We start from the raw sequence: 23,666 nt of genomic DNA on the forward strand, positions 1-23,666 counted from the left end.
GGCTTTACCCGCTCTGCCACAGCGCCTGCCCCTATACTTAGTATTTAGAAGAGCCTTTCTTTTTTTCATTATAAAAGTCATGACCACTTTCCCACAACTTTGGAAGACAAACAAGCAACGTCATGCCGGCGGGTTCCACTTCCTCATGCAACCAGACAGGATTTAATTAAAAGCAAAGCGGAGATTTGCTGAGTGCCAGGCTCTGGTCTAGACTTAAGCGATCGATGTCAGCACCCCCGGAGCCCACCCCGTGCCTGGGCAGTGCGGGGGACCAGCGGCTGGTGTCTGCCTGGAGCACTGTGTCTCAGTTTCTTCGTCTGTAGAGCTTCTGGTGGGTCTCTCAGGACAAAGCAGGTGCAGGCGGTGGGTTCAGGCAGTGCCAAGTTCAGATCCCCGCGGTGCCAGCGAGCAGCTGCAGCTCCTGGGGTTCAGCCTGTCTTAGCAAGCAGCCTGCACCCCTGGAACAGGTCGCTGGTGTGCGCCCCTCCCTGGATTACCGGGAAAACCCAAGCAGATGGCAGCAGTGACAATGCGTTTAGGCCCACTGGGGTGGGTGGCATCCTGTTCAGGGATTCCTGTCAAGCCGCCTGCTCCCCTCCCCCCAATCCAGGCCGGTGGGGGTGGAGCCGAGCCTGATGCCAGCACAGGCAGCCCAGGGGCTGACCCGGGAGGGGACAGCATCGAAGTGGGCTGAGAAGTTCCTGGCTTCCTGTCCAGGAACAGGATCTTCCTAACAGCAGCCCCATCACAGAGGCGACTCGAGGACACCGGAGGGAAGGCGCTGGGGAGTGGCCGGCCCCGGGCTCCCGTGGCTCCCTCCGGTCCTTATCAGCGATGGGTTGATAGATAAGACAGCCGAGATAAGCGAGATAAGCGGATAAGCGGTTCCGGCGGCCCCGCGGGAGCGCTAATGGACCGACCGCCAGGCTACTAGAGGTTCCGGCGGATCCGGGCGCCGTGTTTGCGGGAGATAAGCGTGGCCGGCCGCGGCGCCCTCCTGGGTACACAGACGCCACTTAGCTGCGCAAACAGCGGCCGCTCGCCTCGGGACACTCCGGACACTCAGGCCGCGCTGCTCTGGCACCGGACACGCGGCCCCTGAGCGCGTGGGCGAGCACCCGGGGAGGGCGGGGGCGGCGGCGGCGGTCACCAGCCAGGCCCGCAAACCGAAGGTGCAGTACGACGTCCCTGCACAGCCACTGGCATAACGAAAGAGTGAAAGACAACGCCAAATGCTGGCGAGAATGACCGGCAGCCGGAGCGTGCGCGCTCTGCCGTGGGAGTGCACAGCCCCACCTGAGCCCGGCGGTTCCCAGGCATGTGTACCCGCGGTCACCAAAAGCCGGGGCCAAGAGTGTTCACAGGGGCCGGCGCTGTGGCGTAGCCGGTAAAGCCGCAGCCTGCAGCGCCGGCATCCCATATGGTCACTGGTTCAAGTCCCGGCTGCTCCACTTCTGATCCAGCTCTCAGCTATGGCCTGGGAAAGCGATAGAAGACGGCCCAAGTCCTTCGGCCCCTGCACCTACACGGGAGACCCGAAAGAAGCTCCTGGTTCCTGGCTTCGGATTGGCGCAGCTCCGGCCGTTGTGGCCAGTTGGGGGGTGAACCAGCAGATGGAAGACCCCCCCCCCCGCCCACACACACCGCCCGCCTGTAACTCTGCCTCTCCAATAAACAAATACATCTTTATAAAAGAGTGTTCGCAGCTGCAGTCATTACAACATCCCCGAACCTAAAGCTTTCCAAACCCATCAATGGCAGAGCACATGAGTGAATCATGACCCATTCACATCGCAGGAGTGAGCCCTGACTCCACACAGTGTGGGTCAAGTTCACAACTACGGGGTTCAGCAGAAAGCTGGATTAAGGTGGGCGTTTGGCACTTGGGGCGCCCCCAGCCTCTATCAGAGTGCCTGGGTTCAAGACCTCCCCTCACTTCTGATTCCACCTCCCTGTTCATGGGCACCCCCGCGGAGGCAGCAGGTGACGCCCAGGTACTTAAGTCCCTGCCTCCCCGCTGGGGGCCCTAGAAGGGGTTCCCAGCTCCTGGCTTCAGCCTGGCCCAGTCCTGGCTGTTGTGGGCATCTGAGGCGTGGACCAGTGAGGGGATCTCTGTCTGTCTGCCGGTAGCTGGCCCCAGAAGGATTCTGGGATCCCATTGACCGGGTAGAAGCTGCGTTGGCTCCGGGAGGGCGTGGCGGGGCGCGGGGGGCGGAGCCCGGCCTTCTGAGCGAGCGCGGTCCCCGCAGCTGGGCGCGCGCCGCTCTGGCTCTGAAGCGTTCGGTTGGTGAAAACGCACGGAGCCTAGAACTTACGATGTGCGCACGGAGCCTGGAGTTTGCGCATTTGGGGCGGACCGCAGCGGGAGCAGCCTATTAACGCGCGCTCTTTCCCCTCCGCCCCCCGGGCCCCACCCCACCGCCAGTTCCAGGTTCTCCCCGGGCTCTGCTTCTGTCCTGCCTGGACTATCCCGTGTTCATGCAGCCACGTTTTTTTTCTGTTAAAGGAAGACCAACATTAAATGATTAATTAATACAATTAAACATTTTTCTTCTGGAGCTGGTGTTGTGGTGTAGCAGGTAAAGCTGCTGCCTGTGTGTAGGTTAGGTCCCGGCTGCTCCACTTGTGATCCAGCTCCCTGCTAATGGCCTGGGAAAGCAGCAGAAGGTGGCCCAAGGGCTTGGGCCCCTGCACCCCCGTGGGACACCGTGGAGCTTTTGGCTCCAGGCTTTGGCCTGGTCCAGTCCTGGCCCTTGCGGCCATCTGGGGAGTGAACCAGTGGATGGAAGACACCTCTCTCTCTCTCTCTCTCTCTCTCCTCTCTCCCTAACTGCCTTTCAAATACATGAACTTTTAAAAAAATGTTTCTTTCCTACATTGATGCTGTGCAGACTGGGACAGTCCCTGCCCGCAAGCCCTGTTTCCCTTGATTTTTTTTAATCAGTCGGGCTTAGATTCAACTCTGAATGAAGAAGAAAAATCAAAGTGACCTGATATGCATTAAGCCAGGGGTTTCCAGATGTGAACCCACCTCAGAGTCACTCAGAGGCCTTGTTAAAATACCCGGATTCTGAGCCCATCGGCTAAGGGTGGGGCCCGAGAAAGTGACGCTGACGAATCGCCAGGTGGCACCGGTCTGGAAAGACGCTGCAGGTGCACCGCGTTTCACTCTCTCAGGGTCCAAAATGGCTGCTTGAGCACCAACCATCAGGGATTCACCCCTGGAAACCATTTTCCTTTGCAGTTTATTGAGCAGAAATAATCACAAATGCACAATAACCAAGGGAGGCTGGGGAGGGTGATTTCTTATTCTGGACTCCCAGGTGTTCCGGGGTCATCTATCCAGTGAAATAGGGAGAGGACAGATAGTGGGGAGACCAGCAGGAGCTGGCGAGCACAGCCACCCCCTGCTGTCTGTCCTGGACCAGGAAGCTAGGCCTCGCCTGGGTCAAGGCCAGGTGAGCCGAGGGTAAGGCTAGGTAAGGCGAGTTGCACCACTCCCCACGTCTTCACTCAACACCTGCTGATCGGGCCTCTTGCCTGGCGCTGGGCGGGAAGCCCAGGATGGAGAAGGAAGCGACAGGGTACTGCCCGTGGGGCCCCTGCTGTCCAGGGCGCAGGTGGGAAATGCCCCAGGCCCTCCTGATGCAGGAATTGCGGGGCCGGGGGAGTGAGTGCGGCCAGCATGGCGCGGGACAGGTGCGTGTGCCCGTGACTCACCCAAGGCACCTCTCAGGGCCAAGTGCGTTGGCTTCCAGGGGGCACAGACCCAAACGGAGGCAGGAGCGGGAGTGTGGTGGGAGACCTGCTTTCACCCCGGCTCTGCCCCCCCCCCCCCCCGAGGGCTTCCCCACTGAGGCCCCGCGCCGCCCCCGCAGAAGAACCTTGTAGATAAAAATCTCACCTTGGCTGCTGGTGGGTTCCAGGCGCCCAGGCTTGGGACGGCAGTGTCAGGAGGTTTCCTGAGGGGTGGGCGTGTGGGTCCCACATCCCGTACTGGGGCACATGGTTCTGGTTCTGACTGCTCCACTTCTGGTCCCACTGCCTGCTCATGCGCACCCTGGGAGGCAGCAAATGATGCTTGGGGCTTGGGTCCCTGCTGCCCACGTGGGAGACCGGGAGGGAGCTCCTGGCTCCTGGCTCCTGGCTCCTGGCTAAGGCCTGGCCCAGCCCTGGCTGCTGCAGGCTGAGGAGACACCAAGGGGCACAGTGAGTGTGGGGACAGAGTGGACAGTGAGGGGTAAAAGAGGGTGGAAGGGGAGGGAGCAGGCAGGCCCCAGGCACGGTGCTCAGGTGCGCAGGCGAGGGACCAGGCTGCAGCCCGAAGTCCCCCGGCTGGGGTCAGCACCCCTGCATCTGTGGAGGCCAGGGCTTGCCCACCACGGACCCCTGGAGCCTTGGTTCCTGGTGGCCGGCCCAGGCCTCGGTGGCGGGAGGAAGGGACGGATGGTGTTTTCTTGTTTTCTCTTCTCCCTGCTGTCACCTTCCACCCCTCCCTGATGGATGGCTCAGACTGAGTCACAGCTAATGACTTTCCACGGGGCCCTGGGAACTAATGAAGGCGCTAACGAGTGTCTGCGAGGAAGCCACTTCATCATCCCCACCCCACGCAGCGCAGGAGCAGGACACAGCCGGGGAGGGGGCGCAGGCTGTCGGGCTGGGGCTGGGCGAGGAAGGCAGGGGCCAGGGTACCTGGAGAGGGTGTGGAGGGAGAGGGCAAGCACGGGGGAGGGGCGGGGGTGGGGTGGGCTCCCCCCTTGGTGTCAGGCACTGGGGCACAGAGATGCGAGCCCTTGAGGAGACTGGAGATGGCAGGGAGGGAGAGGAGTGGATTTATCCAGTGTCTGGAGTGGGCTTCGGCTCGCGGAGGGCGGGCAACTTCCTCAAAGGCACAGAGTGGGCAGGTGCAGGGACCGGAGCCTGAAGCCAGGAGCGTCTGACCCCAGAATCGCGCCCTCTCCATGGCCCCGGGGTTCACATTCGGAGAGGGCGCTCGGGCCAAGAGCAGATGACGCGCTGATCCGATTTTCTCTGCTGATGGAGTTACGTGGTTGGGCTGGGGGAGCCGCGGGCTCCTCGCATCTGGACTTCAGCAAAGCGCTCGGCCAAATCTCTCCTGACATCCCGTGGACACCAGGGTGCTGTGTGGGCGAAAGGGCTGAGGCTGAAGAACTGCTAATTAGATCCCCCACCGCGCTGCTCGGGACGCAGCTCCGCACCGCACCACACCACGGCTCTGCTTCCTATACTCTCCCCTCTGCAATTTTTTAAAAAAATTACCCAAGTAGTAAGTCTGCTGAGGAAACCGGGGGGAGGGGCTCAAAATGTCTGTGGCAAACTGGAATTAAAAGGGGATGCACATTTTCCACAAACTTAACACTTTTTACAAATTTCTTTGTATTAATTTGAAAGACAGGGGCCGGAGCTATGGAGCAGGGGGTTGAAGCCCTGGCCTGAAGCTCCAGTCCCAGCTGCTCCACTTCCGATCCAGCTCTCTGCTATGGCCTGGGATAGCAGTGGAGGTTGGCCCAAGTCCTTGGGCCCCTGCACCCACGTGGGGGACCCAGAGGAGGCTCCTGGCTCCTGGTTTCGGATCGGCGCAGCTTCGGCCGTTGTGGCCATCTGGGGAGTAAACCAGCGGATGGAAGACCTCTCTCTCTGTCTCTACCTCTCTCTGTAACTCTGTCTTTGAAATAAATAAAATAAATCTTTTTTTAAAAAAAGAAAGAGACAGAGATCTTCCATCTGATGGTTCACTCCCCAAATGCCCGCGATGGCCAGGGCTGGGCCAGGCTGAGGCTGGGAGCTGGGAGTGGGTGGCAGGGGCTCAATCCTTGGGCCACCACTGCTGTCACTGCTGCCTCCCGAGGTGCGCATTAGCAGGAAGCTGGGATGAGGGACAGAGCTGGGACTCAAACCCAGGCGCTCGGATATGGGATGCGGGGTGGCCCAAGCAGCATCTTAACCCTTAACTGCGTGCCAAATGCCACTCTGCCTTGTCCCCAAGAACTTTTTGAAGCCCCTTTGTATGAGCTACAAAGAAGCACAAACAGAGAAACCCCCACCCCACTCACTGAGCTGCCTTTCCGCATGTCACTCTGCAGATTTCATGACGGAAGTTTGGGGCTCAAATTTCCAGAGCAGGGACCTGCACTGTGGCTCAGTGGGTAAAGCCACTGCCTGCGACCTTGCATCCCATATGGGCGCTGCTGGTTCATGTCCCGGCTGCTCCACTTCCCATCCAGCTCCCTGCTAATGTGCCTGGGAAAGCAGTGAAAGATGGTCCAAGTGCTTGGGCCCCTGCGCCCGTGTGGGAGACCTGGATGAAGCTCCTGGTTCCTAACTTTGGTCTGGCCAAGCTTTGGCCGTGGCGGCCATCTGGGGAGTGGACCAGTGGATGAAAGACCTCTCCTCTCTCTCTCTCTCTCTCTCTGTCTATTGAAACGTGTGTTGGTCACGGGCACCTGCAATGATGCTCATGAAGCCCTCGCCACCTGCCCCAGCTGCTTTCACAGATGACAAAAAGGGGGCTCTGAGAGGACACAACTTTCTCAGGGCAGAGAGACCCCCTGAGCGACCCAAGCAGACCTGGAGCCAGCTTGTGTCTGACGCTGGAGCTGGGCTCTGAGCTCCGGGGGCAGCTCCTCCACCGGTGCCCGCAGGTCTGCCTGGACCCAGCCCTTCCTCCGCACCCTGTCTGTGCAGGACTCTGCGCATCGCCACTGCTTCCCTTCTGCTCACACACAAACATCGCAGACCCTGCCTTGGGTGTGACCCCGTGGAAAGGACAGACCCCAGGCAACCCGCAGGTCCGCTGGTCCCACGGGCCCGCTCCACTGGGGCTTCTGACACCGGTGGGTGGCTCAGCACGGGAGTCTGGCAGCCATGTCTCCTTGAAAAGGTTTTCTGAAAGCTTATCATTTTCCAGGCATTGTTCTGCGCACTTTAAAGACTTCACATTTTTATTTGAGAAGTAGAAAGGGAGGGAGAGGGAGGGAGGGAGGGAGGGAGGGAGGGAGGGAGGGAGACCTCCCGTCTGCTAGTTTACTACCCAAATGGCCAGGAGCCTGGAACTCAATCCAGGTAACCCGGGGCAGGCGGCAGGAGCCCCACTGTCTGAGCCATCACCTGCTGCCAATCAGGGTTGCGTGAGCAGGAGGCTGGAATGGGAGCAAAGCCAGCACCCAAACCTTGGCACTCTGCGACGGGGTGTGGGCGTCGCACGTGCTGTCCTACTGCCGCACCACACTTGTCCCTGCGAAGCTGTTCCTATGACAGGTAAAGGAAGCACCAGGAATAACGCCGCTGTGGTTGGCGTTCTGCACATGCGCAGATCCTCCCCACCACCGGCACCGCGGTCAGGTGCGTCGGCCTCCTTGCAGCCCTCGTCTTGGCAACCGCTCGCTGCTCTCCATCACGATGGGGCGGTCTCTTTGAGGATGTCCTATAAATGAATTAAACGGGACGTAACCTTTTGAAACAGGCTTGTTCACTCAGTCTAATGCCTTTGAGATTAATCCAATTTGCTCTGTGTGCCAACAGTGTGTTCCTTTTTATGACCGAGTGGTAAATCTCCCAATTTGCAGATGTTCCACGGTTATTACCTCAGCCACCCATCGAGGGGCACTGGAGTTGTTTCCACTTTGGGGCATTCACTCAGGGATAGACTTTGGGCTTGGAGAGTGTGCATGTGTGTGCACTTGTGTACAAGTGTGCGTGTGCGCCCATATGATGTGTGTGCATGTGTGTGTGTATATGTGTGCATGTGTGTATGTATGTGCACGCACCCATGTGTTTTGCAAGTGACTGCGGTCACTGAAGGCTGGGATAGGGGTCCATTCGCTCAACAAATGCGACTGGAGCCCCCGGTGTGTCAGACGCTGTTCTGGTGCTGTGGGCGCGGGGACACTTAGTGAGGAAAATGGGCAAGAGCCCCCTGGGGCCCGTGGTCCAGCAGCCAGGCCATAAACACTCACAGGAGATGTCGGCACAGAATGCCAAGGAATGGTCGGGGCTTGGGGGATAGGGCGGGGCAGGAGGGCTGGGAGTGCTGGGACCTGGCAAGACTGGGAGCGCGGCCCCAGAGGCGACTTCCCATCCTTGTAGTCCCCACGCAGTCAGGGGACACATTGTGCGACATCCACGCAGCCGTGTCTACCGTGGCTCATGCACATGAGGAACCCGGCAGGGCAGGAAGTTACAGAGACTTGGGGATCATTAGCACAAGAGCTGGTTAAATCTCAGGTTTGGTGAGAACCCCATGGCGAAGAAGACAGAGGAGAGGAAAAGCAAGCTCACCCCGGGGAGCGCCGGCGTCACCGCGGCAGCAAAAGGAAGAAAGAATCAGGAAAGAATAGTGCGGGGGTGGGGGTGGCGCAGGTATCCCAGATGGGTGCCGGTTCTGGTCCCGGCTGCTCCCCTTCCAATCCAGCTCTCTGCTATGGCCTGGGAAAGCAGCAGAAGATGGCCCAAGTCCTTGGGTCCCTGCACCCACGTGGGAGACCCGGAAGAAGCTCCTGGCTCCTGGCTTCGGATCAGTGCATCCCCAGCCACTGCAGCCATTTGGGGAGTGAACCATCAGATGGAAGACCTCTCTCTCTGTCTCTGCCTCTGTCTGTAACTCTACTTCTCAAATAAAGAATCAATAAAAGATTGGTTTAAAAAAAGAATATAATTCTGCTTGCTGATTGGTTCTGCTTTTTTGTAGACACTTTTAAAAATAGATTTATTTATTTGAAGTCGAAGTGATGGGGGGTATTTTATGCTTACTAGTTCACTCTTCAAATGTCCCCAACAGCCAGTGCTGGGCTAGGCTGAAATCAGTAGCCTGGCACTCCGTTCAGGTCTTCCACATGGGTGGCAGGGGCCCAAGGACTTGGGCTTTCGTCTGCTTCTCAGGTGCATTAGCAGGGAGCTAGAATGGAAGCAGAGCAGCTGAGACTCGAACCTGCACTTGGAAAGGGCATGTAGGCGTCCAAAGCAGCAGCTCAGTTGGTTGCACCACGATGCCAGCCCCAGCATTCTCCTCTCTGTTTCTGGCTTATTTTACTTAGCATGAGGCCTTCCAGGTTCACACATGTGAAGAACTCTAGACATTGAGTGTGTGGCATGAGGACTATATTGATAATATTATATCGTACACTGGACATTTCACATCATCAGATGGTATACTTTAAACATTTACAGTTTTTTGGCCATCTAGCTCAATAAAGCAGTGAAAACGCATCATTTTTACTTTGCTGGTTTTGCATTGCATTGAGGGACCGTGCCCATTCCCCTGAACAGCACACGGTGGAGCCACTGGCTGGAACCTATCACGGGTGGCAGCGGTGGGGACTGGGGAACGTGGTCTTCAGCCCGGAAGCCGAGTGCGCAGCTGGACTCTGTTACGGCGGAAGAAGAGGAGAATGGAGGTTGGGGAAGAGCAGGCAGTGCCCGTTAGGGATGGAAAAGAAGGGAACAGCTGAGTGAGATACCGGGCAAGGCTGTGATCTGAAGGCCACACGGCCCCTGTGGGGACAGCCTGGCCACGAGGACAAGCCTGGGCCGACCTGAGTGGCAGGGGAGACGGAGAGATAGAAGCCCAGTGCCAGGTGGATGCAAGTCCAGCCCTGGACCCGAGACGGAGACAGACCAGAGAGGCGCAGAGGGGCTGGAGGGGCCGCTGTAGGGTGGGAGGAATGCGGGGCTCCGGCCAGGTGCTGGTGGGAGGTCCTGAGGGTGCGGCTTCCCTGCTCAGAGCAGCTCCACCGAGCGAGCACAGAGGCACAGGCGGGTGAGGGCGAGCGCTTGGTGTCCTGTGTGCCTGCCCTCCTGGTGGTCCTCCGTGTTCCAACTCACTAAATGTTGGTGCTGAGTAGCAGCCTGGGCTCCAGCCTCAGGTCCTTCGCTGAGTCCGGCTTCTGCCTGCTGTGTTGTCTCTGCTTCCCAGGGGAGCCCCCCAGTGCCCACATGTACCTGCCTCCCCAGGAGGACCGCCTTTGGAGCAGGTGTCGGGTCAGCAGTAAAGCCACCCGCACCCCCATCCGACCACCTGGCTTCCACTCCTGGCTCCGGCTTCCTGCCACTGCAGACCCTGGGAGACAACAGTGATGGCTGAAGTACCTGGGTTGCTGCCACTCACGTTCAAGACCGGATTCAGTTCCTCATTATTGGCTTTGGCCCAGCCCCAGCTGTTACAGGCTCTTGGTGAGCGAAACAGCAGATGGAAGATTCTCTCTCTCTCTCTCAAATAAATAAAAATAAAGTAAAACATGGCCATTTTCTCCCTCATATTCTATGGCAGAGACTGTTGATTTATGCCCAACAGTTATTCTCTCTCTCTCTCTCTTTTTTTTGAAAGGCCAGAGCTGGGCTGATTGAAGTCAAGAGCCAGGAGCTTATTCCCGGTCTCCCATGTGGGTGCAGGGGTCCAAGGACCTGGGCCATCTTCCATTGCTTTCCCAGGCCAGAGCAGAGAGCTGGATCAGAAGAGGAGCAGCTGGGACTTGAACGGGCACCCATATGGGATGCCGGCACCGCAGGCGGAGGCCCAGCCCACTATGCCACAGCGCTGGCCCAGATCAAATCTTTTAAAAACACTTTCCTCTTGGGGCTGGTGCTGTGGTGCAGCGGGTCAACGCCCTGGCCTGAAGCGCCGGCATCCCATATGGGTGCTGGTACAAGACCCAGCTGCTCCTCTTCCAATCCAGCTCTCTGCTATGGCCCGGGAAAGCAGTAGAAGATGGCACAAGTGCTTGGGCCCTGCACCTGTGTGGGAGACCCGGAAGAAGCTCCTGGCTCCTGGCTTCGGATCAGCACAGTTCTGGCAGTTGCGGCCAATTGGGGAGTGAATCATTGGATGGAAGACCTCTCTCTCTCTCTCTCTCTGCCTCTCCTTTCTCTGTGTAACTCTGACTTTCAAATAAATAAATAAATCTTAAAAAAAAAAAAAAAAACCTTTCCTCTTACCCCGTACAGGGACGGACCATTTTCGGATGATGCCCCATTGTCGGTAGTCATCCCCTGCTCCATGCTGCACAGGGAGCAGCACAGTGTTTGAAATACGAGGACATGTGTGTGCCTGCCCTTTCTGTAAACTCCACCCTGTGGCCGGCATGCCCCTGGGCTGCACGAGGTGATGCACAAGGAGTCCTGGCGATCAGAGCAGGCCGAGCCCCGAGACACCTGCCGTGAGGCCCCTGATTCTCTGCATCCAGCAGACCGTTTGAGCCAGAGGGAAGCTGCCTGGCCCCAGCCAGCAGCTGCTCCATGTGTGCAGCTATGTGAGACATGGGGAGACAGCTACAGCTGCGAGCGGTGCCTGAGTGTACGTGTGTGCAGGCGTGTGCATGTGTGCTCCCGGCTGTGTCACTGACATGAGTCCTAACTGGCCTCCCTGCATTTGGCCTTGATGCCCTCCATCTGTCCTGACACTCAGTGCTTCTCTTACACCAGAAGTCACTCCTGCACCCGAAGCTCTCATCTCCTTCTGAGCAAAGCCAAAGCTTTAAGGCCCTGCACGATCTAACCCCTGCTGCCTCCCTTATCTGATCTGCTGCCCTCTCCTGCCAGCTTCCTCCATCACTCACTCCACTCCAGCCACATGGGCCACCTTGCTGTGCCTCCACCTGCCAAGCAGGCTCCTACGTCAGGGCCCTTGCACGTGCTGTTTGCTCCACCTGGAACCATCTTCCCAAGAGAACCTCCTGGTTTGCTTCATCACTTTCAAACACCAGCTTACAGGTGAGCCCTTCCCACACCCCCGCACGCCATCCACCTTACCCTGAATTGCGTCTGTAGTACTTACCATCAGTCAGCCATTTGCTTGCTTGTTTATTTTCTATTTTTTGCCACCAGAGTAGGTTTTTCCTTTTTGTTCTCTGTTCTGTACTGGCATCAAGAGCACTGCCTGGCACACAGTGGGGCTTAAGAAGTGCACATTGGAGGCCGGTGATGTGGCATAGTGGGTAGAGCCGCCGCCTGCAGTGCTGGCATCCCATATGGGTGCTAGTTTGAGTCCCGGCTGCTCCACTTCCCATCCATCTCTCTGCTATGGCTTGGGAAAGCAGTAGAAGATGGCCCAAGTCCTTGGGCCCTGCACCTGTATCAGAGACTTGGAAGAAGCTCCTGGCTCCTGGCTTCAGATCACCACAGCCAACTGGGGAGTGAGCCAGCAGATGGAAGACCTCTCTCTAACGCTGCCTCTTTAAAAAAAAAAAAAAAGAAGAAGTCATATTGGATGAGGCCTGGATGGCTTTTGCTGCACAGTGACCTGCTGTCTGGAGGGCTCTGGGCAAGAGGCCCTGCCTGAGGGTGGAGGCAGTGGACTGGCCCTGCCCATCACTCAGCACAGCAGGGGCCTGTGTATGGGGGTGGGGACAGGTGGGCGCTGGGTGCAGACTAAACCTCTGAAGATGAGTGTTATGGGCCACTTTGTCTTTTGTGTTTTTTTGAAAGGCAGAGTTACAGAGAGCGAGAGAGAAAGAGAGAGAGTATTTTCCACCCACTGGTTCCAAATGGCCTCAATGGCCAGGGCTGGGCCAGCCAAAGCCAGGAGCCTAGAAGTCCATCCAGGTCTCCCACATGGGTGCAGGGGCCCAAGCACTTGGGCCATCTTCCGCTGCTTTCCCAGGCCACAGCAGGGAGCGGGATAGGAAGTGGAGCAGCCGGTGCTCCAATATGAGATCCTGGCATCGGCGGGCAGCTGCTTAACCTGCCGTGCCATCACACCAGCTCAGTCCACCCCGTCTTGATGAGTGGCCCTTCAGTTGGGCAAGGGGCATGGCCAGTTGGGGTCCAGGTCCATGGCCAGCCTGACCTGGGTGGCCCTGGTAGGACGGGGCCAAGGGTTCCTCAGTGAGTCTGGCCCCATTCTCTTCGAGGACAAGTTGGAGGCAGGTCCTGGCCTTGTCTGTGATAACAACTGGTCCTGACGTTTCTCCCTTCCCCACTGTCAGCCCAGCCACGTCCCACAGCCACCCAGCCCCGCATCGATGGTGGCGGTGGGCCAGTGGGTGCGGCTGGCGAGCCCATCGATCCTCCCCACGGATCAACAAGTTAATCAAGTCTTCAACGAGAGGGTGGTGATTAATGAACCAATCAGCTTGCCTTGTAATTGGGAGTGGAGGTGGAGGGAGAGGGTGACGGCTGGCTTGCTCCCGCTCCGCGCCATGGGGCCCCTCGGTCCTGGTCACCTCGGTTTGAAAAGTCAACAGTAAGTGGCTCTTCCGAGCCTGCCAGAGCCCAGGCCTTCCACCTCCCCCACCGCCTCAGACCCGCACCCTGCGGCTGGAGGGGCTGGGGTCTCAGTTCCCCGCGCATCTCTCTGCTGGGTAGGGGATGGTACCCTAGAAAGCCCTACCTCCTCCCGGCTGGTGCTGCTGGCTCACAGGAGCCAGGTGTCCCCACTCTCGGGCACCCTGCCCGGGCTTGTGTCACTCTGGGATCAGGGAAGGCCTCCGATGGGGACCTCCAGGGACACTGGAGGCCTCCAAGGAAGGCTCTGCGTCTCCGTGTCCTGGCGTCCTCTTCCTCCTCCGCGCTCAGCGAGGCACCGTGGAGTTTCTTGGGATGTGCAAGGCCCCTGGGGCCTGCCTGCCTGATAAGGCGCCATTTCCGGAGGGTGCAGGTGACTGAACCCATAAAAAGGTGATTGAAGGAGCCCTGACGCACCATCTCTGCACGCTCTAAAAATAGACCCGCAGCCATCTGTACTGGGGGGGTGGGGGGGCCAGAAACAGGACAAACCCGGACACGAGGGCCCCTCCTGCTCTGCTGGAGGCTCCGGCCAGGCTGGGGGAGAGGAGGCGGGGAGGGGCTTTACGGGGAGGCCCCGCAGTTGCCCTCTCTCCTCCTGGGTGGGGGCAGGCGGGTCTGATGGGAGGTGCAGCCTGGGTTCCTCGCACAGCCCAGGCCTCAGACAGGCGGTGCCCTGCTGCATGTCTGACCACCTGTCTGCCCCTCAGGCTTGGTGCGGCCTTGCCCCGTCCTCTTCCCGTTGGAATCAGGGTGCCCTTGGCTGCTTGCAGAGTTTCAGCTTCCTCATCTGTAAACTGGGGACAGAGTCAGCTCATCCCCTGTCTGAAGTCATTTACCACCCCGCGCTCAGCAGCTGCGTAGTAAACATTGATCCTTCCTCTTCAAAGGCTCGGGGGAGCATCCTGGCTCCAGAACCCAGTGGAGGCGCCAGTGGCCTGGAGACAGTGGCAAGTGCTTGGGCAACCTTGGCACCACTCAGCTCCGGGAGGCACCGTGCCCTGATGACACCTCGGCTGGGGGCGGGGGACACTTGGGAGGGGGCTCTATGCCAGGCCAGGCTGGAGCCCCATCTATATGTGCCAGGCTGGATGCCCGCGTGCCCGACTCAGCTGCTTCCGCCAGGAGGACCTGCTGCTGCCTCTCTCCCACCAGATCTTGAGTGCAGAGAGCTCACATATCCAGAGGGCCTCTCCCCACGGCATCATAACCGGCAGGTCCGGAGCCCAGGTCACGGGCTCCCTCTACGGCCTTTAGTAGGACTTCCTTCCTAGGTCCAGTCACCCTTGTGCCCTTCTCCAAGGCGAAACCAAGCAGGGGCTGTCTGGAGGGGCGGTCACAGGTCCCACAGGCTGGTGGATCGTGTCCCTCCCACGCCTCACTGCGCCCATGGACGGGCTCCATGGTGAACCATCCCTGGTGCTGGAGGCTGCCCCGGGAATCTAGTTGGGCCCCCTTCACATCTCAGGAGCCCAGACCTGCCACGGGGGGCTGTGGGTGCACACAGGTGCGCCAGGCACCCTGGTCTGGGACCCGGGGTGTGGTCGCCTGCACCCTGGCTCCTGCGAGGCGCAGACGTCAGGCACAGGCTGGGTGGAAACTCGGGGCGAGGCTGGGCGCGGGTGGAGGGAGGGAGGAGGCAGGGCCCTCCCTCCGCGCTCCCCCTCCCCTTCCAGGCCGGGATATAAGCCCCGCGGGGGAAAGCGCCAGCCCAGCCGAGGAGGCCCCGCAGAGCCGCCCTGCAGCAGCCCAGCCCTTGGGACTCCTCTCCTCTCCACCTCCTGCTCAGCTCGCCTCAGGATCGTCGCTGTGAGTGGACTTGGAGTCTCCTGGTACCGGGGGACCCGCGCTATTTCTTGGGGAAACTGAGGCCGGGTAGCGGGAAGCAGGACTAGCAGGGAACCAGCGGCGGTGGGAAGCTGAGCCCTCTTCCTCCATCGAAGACGGGGGTAGGGATGGGGAGGCAGGCAAGGCTTCCGGCGCTCTCACAGGTGAGGAGCCGGAGGCCAGGGCGGCACAGCGGCCCCGGACACACAGCCTGTCTGGTCCAGCGCCAGCCCCAGCCAGTCGGCCGGAGCGTGGGTTCGACGGCAGGTGCAGCCTCCCACCACGCTCCAACGCCCCCTTCCCAGATGGTGACGATGCGCAGGCCGTGGCCCGCCGTGGCCGCAGTGCTGCTGGCCCTGCTCGCCTGCCTGGGGACGCTGGTCGACGCCTACCCCTCCAAACCCGAGGCTCCAGGGGAAGACGCCTCCCCTGAGGAGCTGAACCGCTACTACGCCTCCCTGCGCCACTACCTCAACCTAGTTACCCGGCAGAGGTGAGCGCATGCGCGGGGCCGGTGGTCCGGGGGTCCCTCGCCCTCTGCCCCGCCCCACCCAGGGGGTGTGGCCAAGCCTGCTCACGTCCCCCGCGGCCCCGCCCCCAGGTATGGGAAACGCGACGGCTCGGAAACGCTCTTCTCCAAACTGCTGTTCCCCGACGGCGAGAACCGTCCCGTCAGGTCTCGGTAAATGCACCCCGCTCAGTATACCCCCTGACCCCTGACACGTGGTCCGGCCCTGCTGCCGCACGGAACCCCCACCGTGGGCCACCACCACCTAAGACGCCCTCGGTCTCTCTGCCCCATATCCGGTTGCAGGTCAGAAGGCGCCTACCCGTGGTGAAGACCCCCGAGGCCTCCTGGGAGATATGCTAACTACGCCAACTCATTTACATATTTGCTTCTGACCCTGGAACCTGGATCCCCCCACAGCCGGTTGCATGTTGGGGGCGGGGTTGGCACGGGGCCCTCTGTGTCCCCGCCCCCTGGGCGGGAGTGCTGCGTGTGGTCCTTCCCCGTCCCAAAATAAAGAGCACATTTCACAGAAACGGAAAGCGTGTGTTGATGTTCCCTCTCTGAGGGTGGCTTCCGGCGGGAGTGAGGGTGGGCGCCAGAGGCCGGGAGAAGAGACGGCCCTAGTCGGGCAGGGGCGGGCGGCAGGCAGGAGGGACGGTGGGAACGTGGCAGCCTAGGAGAGCGGACAGATGGACGGACGGGGACAGGCGAGGCACCCAGGCCCGGGACGCTGACCCCCGAGAGCCGAGGCCGTGGAGGCTTCCCTGGACTGCGGGGTGGGCCGGTGAGGGGCATGTCTTGCTGGGTGAGAGGTGGGCGGGGCAAGGGAGTGTGGAGCCGCCTCTCCCTCCTCCGGGAATTCACTCCAGCTGGGTAAGTCACTAGCTGTGCCTGTGGCCAGCCATCAGACACCCTCCGTGTCCACACTGCACAAGGCCCTGGGGTCAGTCCAGAGGCACTGCAGATGTTCAAAGTGTCCCCCAAGTCCCCTGACTTCCTTCCTCTCAGTCCCTTTCCTCCAGGAAGCCCGCCTCGGTTGGCCCTGACGTGCATTCTCCCTGCCTGCTGACCGCTCAGCTCTCACTGCTCTGCCACTGCCTGCCCATGGAGTTCCGTCCAGGAAGACGACAGTGGCCCACGTGGGAATGCCTGGGTTTGCTTTCCTGGCTCTGGCTCCTCACTCCGGCTTCCTCCTTGTACAGATCCCTGCCACCCAAGCGGGAGACTTGAGTTCTGGCACCCCACCTTAGCTGTGGCCCAGCTCTGGCCATTTTGGGCGTTTAGGGAGTGAGCCAGGGATTGGGTGCTCTGTCCAGTGAATTTGAAACAAGAAACAAAGAGGCCGACCCTGTCTCTGTGTCCCCCCTCTGTGTCGCCTGCGGGGTCTCTAAGGGCGGGGCGTCCTGGGCTGAGGCCACAGGCCTAGGTCAGGAGGGCTGCAGGGCACGAGGTGGCTCTGGGAGGGGGACGCAGCCTGCCCTGGGGGCCACAGGCTCTGCTCTCACCTCCCTCCAGCTAAGGCCACTGGGGGCAGGGGCGCCAGGGTGTGTGCCCCAGGGAACACTCAGGCCCCAGAGTGCTTCCTGATTTCTCCAGTGTGCATGCGTGTGTGTGTGTGCGTGTGTGTGTGTGTGTTGGGGGAAGGTGTGCATCTCTGGGGCCTCGCCCCCTCTACTGCCCTTATCTGAGTCCCGTCTTGTCCCCTGTCTTCTCTCCCAGCGGCCGCCTTGAGCTTCGGTTCACTGCGAAGGAGGGGTCGTCTGTGTGTGTGTGTGTGTGTGGGGGTGTTCCGGGTCCTCTGCCCGCCCGCCTGCCTGGAAGACCTGTGCCCAGCCCCAGACTACCGGAAGAGAGGCCTGGCGGGGTTCCACGTGGCCACAATTTCTGCCCAGCTTGACCCATCTGGGTGCCCGTCAGGGACACGGGTTCACCTGCCATCCACTGTGAGGCTGGCGAGCAGGTGGCTAATCCTCGGCTGGTCAGACTCCACCAGTGCCGGAGCCACAGGGAGCCTAGGAGGACGAATCGCGGTGACAGCAGCGACAGCTGTCTTGTTTTTTAAGCACTTAATTATGTGCTAGGCAATGTGTTTCACAAGTATCCCATTGCTAGGTTTTGCTAGGATATTGACTTGGCTGTTTTTTTATTTTTATTTTTATTTTGAGACACATACACACACACACACACACAGCTCCCACTTTCCCACTTGCTGGTTAGCTTTCCAAATGCCCACAGCGCCATCCAGGTCGCCCACGTGGTTGGCAGGGACCCAAGTCCTTGAGCCATCACCTGCTGCCTCCCAGGGTGCACACGAGGAGGGCGCTGGATCCGGAGTGGAGCCGGAACTCCAGCCCTGGCGCTCTGGTACGGAGTGCAGGCTTCCCGACCTGGCAAGTACCCGCTATGCCAACCCCCCCTTTTTTTTACTGCATGGAGTCATCAGTGGAGCACACAAGATGGAAGTTTCATTTGTCCCTTAGGTGAAATGCCAGGGGCATCTGGGGAGCTGGCAGCTGTGCCGCGCGGGGCCTCCGAGAGCCCGGGTTCCTGCCGTGTGCTCTCCCCAGGTGGCAGCTGGCCTGGCCCGTCCCCATCTCAGCTGCATCCGGGCTCCTGGCAGGGCCAGGGCAGGCGTGCAGGCTACTGTGCAGCTTGCAAGAAGCACCGTGTTCCCCTCAGGAACACCCTGGGGGCAGGAGAGGGAGGGGCTCACCTCTCTGTCTGTCCTGGCGTCTCTCATGCTCTTAGGGCCGGAGGCTGGCCAGGCCTGGGGCTGTCTGGCTCCCAGGAATGCTCACTTGAACGTGTGTGCGGGTGCTGGCTGGCAGTTTGGAGCTTGGGGAGGGAGGCGCTGCTGACCACAGGGCCTGTGCACAGCCTCCAGTGTGACGCTCTTGGGGAGGTGGGAGTTAGCTGCAGCCGGCTTTCCCCAGGGCACACCCGGGGTGGGGTGGGGGTGGGGGGGTCTACATTGCTGTGCAGCGGCCTCCCTCATCGGCCAGGAGCACGCGGCAGGACCCCGGTGGATGCCTGAAGCTGCAGGCTCTCCAAACGCTGTGCTCTTCTCTGCACTCACTCACCTATTATGAAGTTTAATTTATAGGGACTGGCGTTGTGGCGCAGTGGCTTACGCCGCTGCCTGTGACAGTGGCATGATGTATCAGAGCACCGGTTCCAGTCGCAGCCGCTCTGCTTCCGATCCAGCTCCCTGGACCATGCAGCAGAAATGGCCCCCATTCTTGGGTCCCTGCCACCCATGTGGGAGACCCGGATGGAGCTCCTGGCTCTGGCTTTCGCTGAGCCCAGCCCTGGCCGTTGCGGCCACTTGGGCAGTGAACCAGCGGATGGAAGCTCTCTCCATCTTGCTCTCTCTCTCTGTCACTCTGCCTTTGAAATAAATAAAATGAAATCTTTAAAAGATTTAATTTATGTTAGCCCAGTAAAAGGAGAATAAGAGTAGCAACAGAGAATTCTTTTTTTAAAAAATATTTTTAAAATTTATTTGACAGATAGAGTTAGACAGTGAGAGAGAGAGAGAGAGAGACAGAGAGGAAGGTCTTCCCTCCATTGGTTCACCCCCCAAAATGGACGCCACAGCCAGAACTATGCCGATCCGAAGCCAGGAGCCAGGTGCTTCTCCTGGTCTCCCATGGGGTGCAGGGCCCAAGCACTTGGGCCATCCTCCACTGCCTTCCCAGGCCACAGCAGAGAGCTGGACTGGAAGAGGGGCAACAGGGACTAGAACCCAGCGCCCACATAGGATGCTGGCACCACAGGTCGAGGATTAGCCAAGTGAGCCATGGTGCCGGGCCCAACAGAGAATTCTAATTCACCATAATCAACGCCGTAACAGCGGTGTGTGACTGTGGGCTCTCGCCAAACACCCCAGTGCACTTCCCCTTCGTGTGTTGGTGTGAGCCGGGGGAGGGGTGCGGCCTGGGCACTGCGGTGCCGCCTGAGGCTGCCCTGGGAGGGTGACTGGAGCCGCGACAGTCAATCCGAAGACCAAGCTGGCTTCTGAGTGACCAACCTGTGGGTAGCAGGACCTCGGTGATATGCTGGCCGAGGGGTGATTCAAGTTCAGGGTTGGACAGAGCCAGAGGTGCGAGACTCATGGAGAGGGCTCCACTTGGGGTGCTCGCATCACACGTCAGGGTGCCTGAGTCGGGGTCTCCGCCTCTGCCCCTGCTGATGTGCAGCCCGGGAAGCAGCAGCGGTAGCTCAAGTCCTTGGCCCCACCCGCCCCTGTGGGAGGCCTTGACTTCAGCTTGGCTGTTGTTGGCATTTGGGGGGGTGAAGCAGCAGGTGGGATCTCGCTGTCTGTCTCTCTCTGTGTCTGATAAAGAAAACAAGCAAACAAACAAAGAAATCGGTTGCAATTGAAATCTTATGACTTGTTTATTTCTGGAACTTTCCATCTCATATTTTCTGGCTGTGGCTAACTGCAGGTGACTGAAACCTCACGGCTCCCCGGGAAGGAAAGTGTGTTCATTTGCTGGGGCTGCCGTGACAAAGAACAGAACCGGGGTTCTAAAGGACCTCTCCGGAGGCTGAGCCGGAGCCCGTACCCAGTGCTGCCAGGGCTCAGTCCCTCTGCAGGTACAGACAGGATCCTTGGCCTGAGTTGGGTGTCTTCTCCCTGTGCCCACGTGTCCCCCTCCGCCGTGCCTGCTGCTGTGTCCGGGCTCCCTCTTCTTGACCTCAGGTGAGGGTGCATCGGGCTGCACCGCACCCCAGCAGGACCGCTTCCACCTCCCATCCAGCTCCCTGCTGTGCCCTGGGAAGGCAGCAGACGACGTCCCAGGTCCTTGGGCCCCTGCACCCCCATGGGAGACCCGGAAGAACCTCCTGGTTCCTGGCTTTGGCCTGGCCCAGCCCTGGCTGTTGTGGCCATTTGAGGAGTGAACCAGAGGATGGAAGATTCTCTTTCTCTCTCTCTCTTTCACTCTTCCTTTCAAGTAAATAAACAAATATTAAAAAAAAAAACCAGGGACATCTACACCTTAAAAATAAGCTAATGACTTTTAAAATATTTAAAAAAATATTTCAAAGGCAGACACATACATACACACACACAGCTCTTGCATCTGCTGGTTCACTCCCCAACTGCCTGCAACAGCCAGGACTGGGCCAGGCCAAAGGCAGGAGCCCAGAACTCCATCTGGGTCTCCTGAGTGGGTGGCAGGGGCCCAGGTATTTGAGCCGTCCCCTGCTGCCTCCCAGGGTGCACATTAGCAGGAAGCCGGGCAGGAAGCAGAGGCGCTGACCTGGAAGCAGGCACTCTGAGGGGGGAGGCGGGCCTCCGAGTGATGATTTTACTGCCGCACTGAACACCACCACCAGTGAAATCATCTCAAAAAAAGCCATCCCAGGGGCCGCCGCTGTGGCGCAGCAGGTAAAGACACGGTCTGCAGCGCCGGCATCCCATGTGGGTGCTGGTTCATGTCCCGGCTGCTCCACTTCCAATCCAGCTCCCTGCTGATGGCCTGGGAAAAGCAGCAGCAGATGACCCAGGTGCTGGGGCCCCTGCACCCATGTGGGAGACCCAGGTGAAGCTCCTGGCTCCTGACTTCAGCCTGGCCTAGACCTGGCCACTGTGGCCATCTGGGGAGTGAACCCGCAGAGGGAAAATTTCTCTTTCTATCTCTTCCTCTCTCTCCTCTCTTTCTGTAGCTCTGACTTTTAAATAATAATAAAAAAAATCTTTAAAAAAAGCCCTCCCAGGGGCTGATGTTATGGTCCGCTTGTGATGCTAGCTTCCCGTATCCTGAAGCAGCCATCTGGGAACTGAACCAGCAGTGGACGGAAGACCGATTCTCTCTCTCTCCCTCTCTCTGTCACTCTGCCTTTTGAATAGACAAACACATGTTTTGAAGGCATCCTGGGTTCCGTACTCAGCCCCGCAGAACGCTCACTTCTCCATTCCCCACCAGCCGAGGTGGCTCCAGTGCGGGGCCCAGGCCAGGTGCACGATACCGACCGCCGAAGGAGCAGAAGGGACTGAGGTCAGGCAGTGGTGAAGGCAGCCTCACAGGCCCAACTCCTGCCCCCGCAGTCCTGACCGCCCTGTCACCTGCCTTCCTTCACCGCGCCTGGTCCTCCACTCCATCCCCAGCACCACCCTATCCAGAGGGCGTGAGGCTGGGCTGGCCCTCAGCCAGGCTGTGTGCAGGTCGGTACCCCGTGCCTTCTCTGGGCAGGGGTACCGCGTGCCTTCTCTCGGCAGGGCTGCCTGGCAAGCACCGCAGGACAGGTGCAGGTGAGCGAGGCCCGCGGCTCTGCTCTGACATGGCCACCCGGCGCAGGAAGCCCACCCATCACCTCTTGTTCTCTGATCCCCACCACGTCCCCGAGAGGGCCCAGGACTCTCATTTGCAAAGGAGAAACCCAAAAGCTACAGGTTTAGTGGACACTTGTGAAGTAGTCTGGTTTACCTCTGCAGCAGGACAGAGCTATCAGCGGCCTCACATCTGCGCCCACCCCTGGATTCCTCCCTGTCTGGTGGGGCTAGATCCTCACCGCTGCTGGTGGTGGTGGTGGTTAGAACTCGGCCCAAAAGGCAGCCATCCCAGGGGGAGCCCGGGCAGCTTGATCTATGGACGAAGCCGGGCGCCCCCTGGTGGCTTGCTGCTGCCTCCACACTGGAGCCACCTGGGACCCGCCATCAGTTCACCATCCTCATGCTGGGAGGTGGGAAACCCAGGCCCGGAGAGGGGCCCCATGTTTGCTTTGTGGAATGTGAACTGTTGCCTGCTGAGCAGAAATCAGAGCTGGGAGGAACAAGGCAGAACCCCAATGTTTACTGAGCTTTCTTTATTCTTATCTTGAGATGCACAGGATACAACCTTTTTAAAGTTTTATCTAATTGAAGGGCAGAGTTAGAGAGAGAGAGAGAGAGAGAGAGAGAGAGAGGTCTTCCATCTGCTGGTTCACTCCCCAAATGGCTGCTATGGCCGGAGCTGGGCTGATCCAGAGCCTGGAGTCAGGAGCTGGGTCTCCCGCGTGGATGCAGGGGCCCAAGCACTTGGACCATCTTCTATTGCTTCCCCAGGTGCATTAGCTGGGAACTGGACTGGAAGTAGAGAAGCTGGGACTTGAATTGGCACCCATATGGGATGCTGGCACTGCGGGCAGTGGCTTTAACCACTACACCACAGCACAGACCCTGATAAACCCTTTACAGAGAGGAAAATTGAAGCTTAGAGAGGTTAAAGGAATTATTTTCCCAGGCCTACACAGCTGGTGAGAAGCAGAGCTGGGATTTGGAGCCAGGCCAGTGTGACCCTCCAAGCCCAGCATGCCAGATCCCAGCCTTGCCCCCAGTCCTCTCCCCCAGCCTCAAGTCCACCTGCGGCCCCGGCCCTGCCTGAATATTTCCTACTGTCCAGATCTGGGACAGCAGGAAGCCTGGGGGAGAGGTCCCTTGCTCCCTACCCAGGTGCCAACATGTAGAGGCACAGCCAGGTACTGCTCCTTGTCCTGAGCCAGGGAGGGGGTGGCGGGCTGGAGGGGGGGCCAGTGCAGGGGAAAGGCTTGGAGGCTCTGGGAGGGGGGTGGAGGGAGATAGGGGGCTGCGAATCGAGCCAGATTGCAAGACCTGGGCAGCAGCAAGCGCCTCCAAAGTGGGGAGTCACAGCGACACCTGAGCAGCCCATGTGTGACAGCAACGCACGAGCACGGCTTGGGAGTTAGACTTAGTGTCTAGCCCTGATCTCCCACTGGCTGGCTGTGTGCGCTGGGCCAGTTATTTCACATCTCTGAGCATGTTTCGGTCTTGGACTCTGTAACGGGTTGTAGGGACTTGGTGGGGTCAGGGAAGCTGAAGCTTTGCAGGTGGTTTGGCTCACTTCCCTGGAGTAGGGGCTCCAGAGATGGGGGGGCAAATGACCACCAGAAATGGGCACCCCATTTCCCCTGGCCCCAGCACCCTTGGCTCCCACCCAGTGCATTTTTCCATGCTTGGTGCCCCATCCTCACCACATGGCCTGGAACCTGGAGCCCCTTCCCTGTGCCCACCTGCGTCTGGCTGCTCCCTGGAGAAGGCTGGAGGTCCCTGTGGCCTCAATCTTCTTTCAGGGGTCTGGGTTGACTC

At 59.5% G+C, this 23,666-nt stretch overlaps 1 protein-coding gene across 1 annotated transcript; it reads left to right on the forward strand.

The window, feature by feature from the left end:
* Positions 1 to 14,886: 14,886 nt before the first annotated feature.
* Positions 14,887 to 16,113, forward strand: PYY (peptide YY). Its single transcript, XM_017348857.4, has 4 exons — positions 14,887 to 15,045; positions 15,369 to 15,556; positions 15,665 to 15,745; positions 15,878 to 16,113. Exons 2-4 carry the CDS (start codon positions 15,369 to 15,371, stop codon positions 15,900 to 15,902), a joined length of 294 nt encoding a protein of 97 aa, XP_017204346.3. The 5' UTR covers positions 14,887 to 15,045; the 3' UTR covers positions 15,903 to 16,113.
* The last annotated feature ends 7,553 nt before the right edge of the window (positions 16,114 to 23,666 follow it).

The sequence above is a fragment of the Oryctolagus cuniculus genome, chromosome 17 (genome assembly GCF_051225735.1).
Source record: "Oryctolagus cuniculus isolate XC-2025 breed Fujian yellow rabbit chromosome 17, ASM5122573v1, whole genome shotgun sequence".
Classification (NCBI taxonomy): Eukaryota; Metazoa; Chordata; class Mammalia; order Lagomorpha; family Leporidae; genus Oryctolagus; species Oryctolagus cuniculus.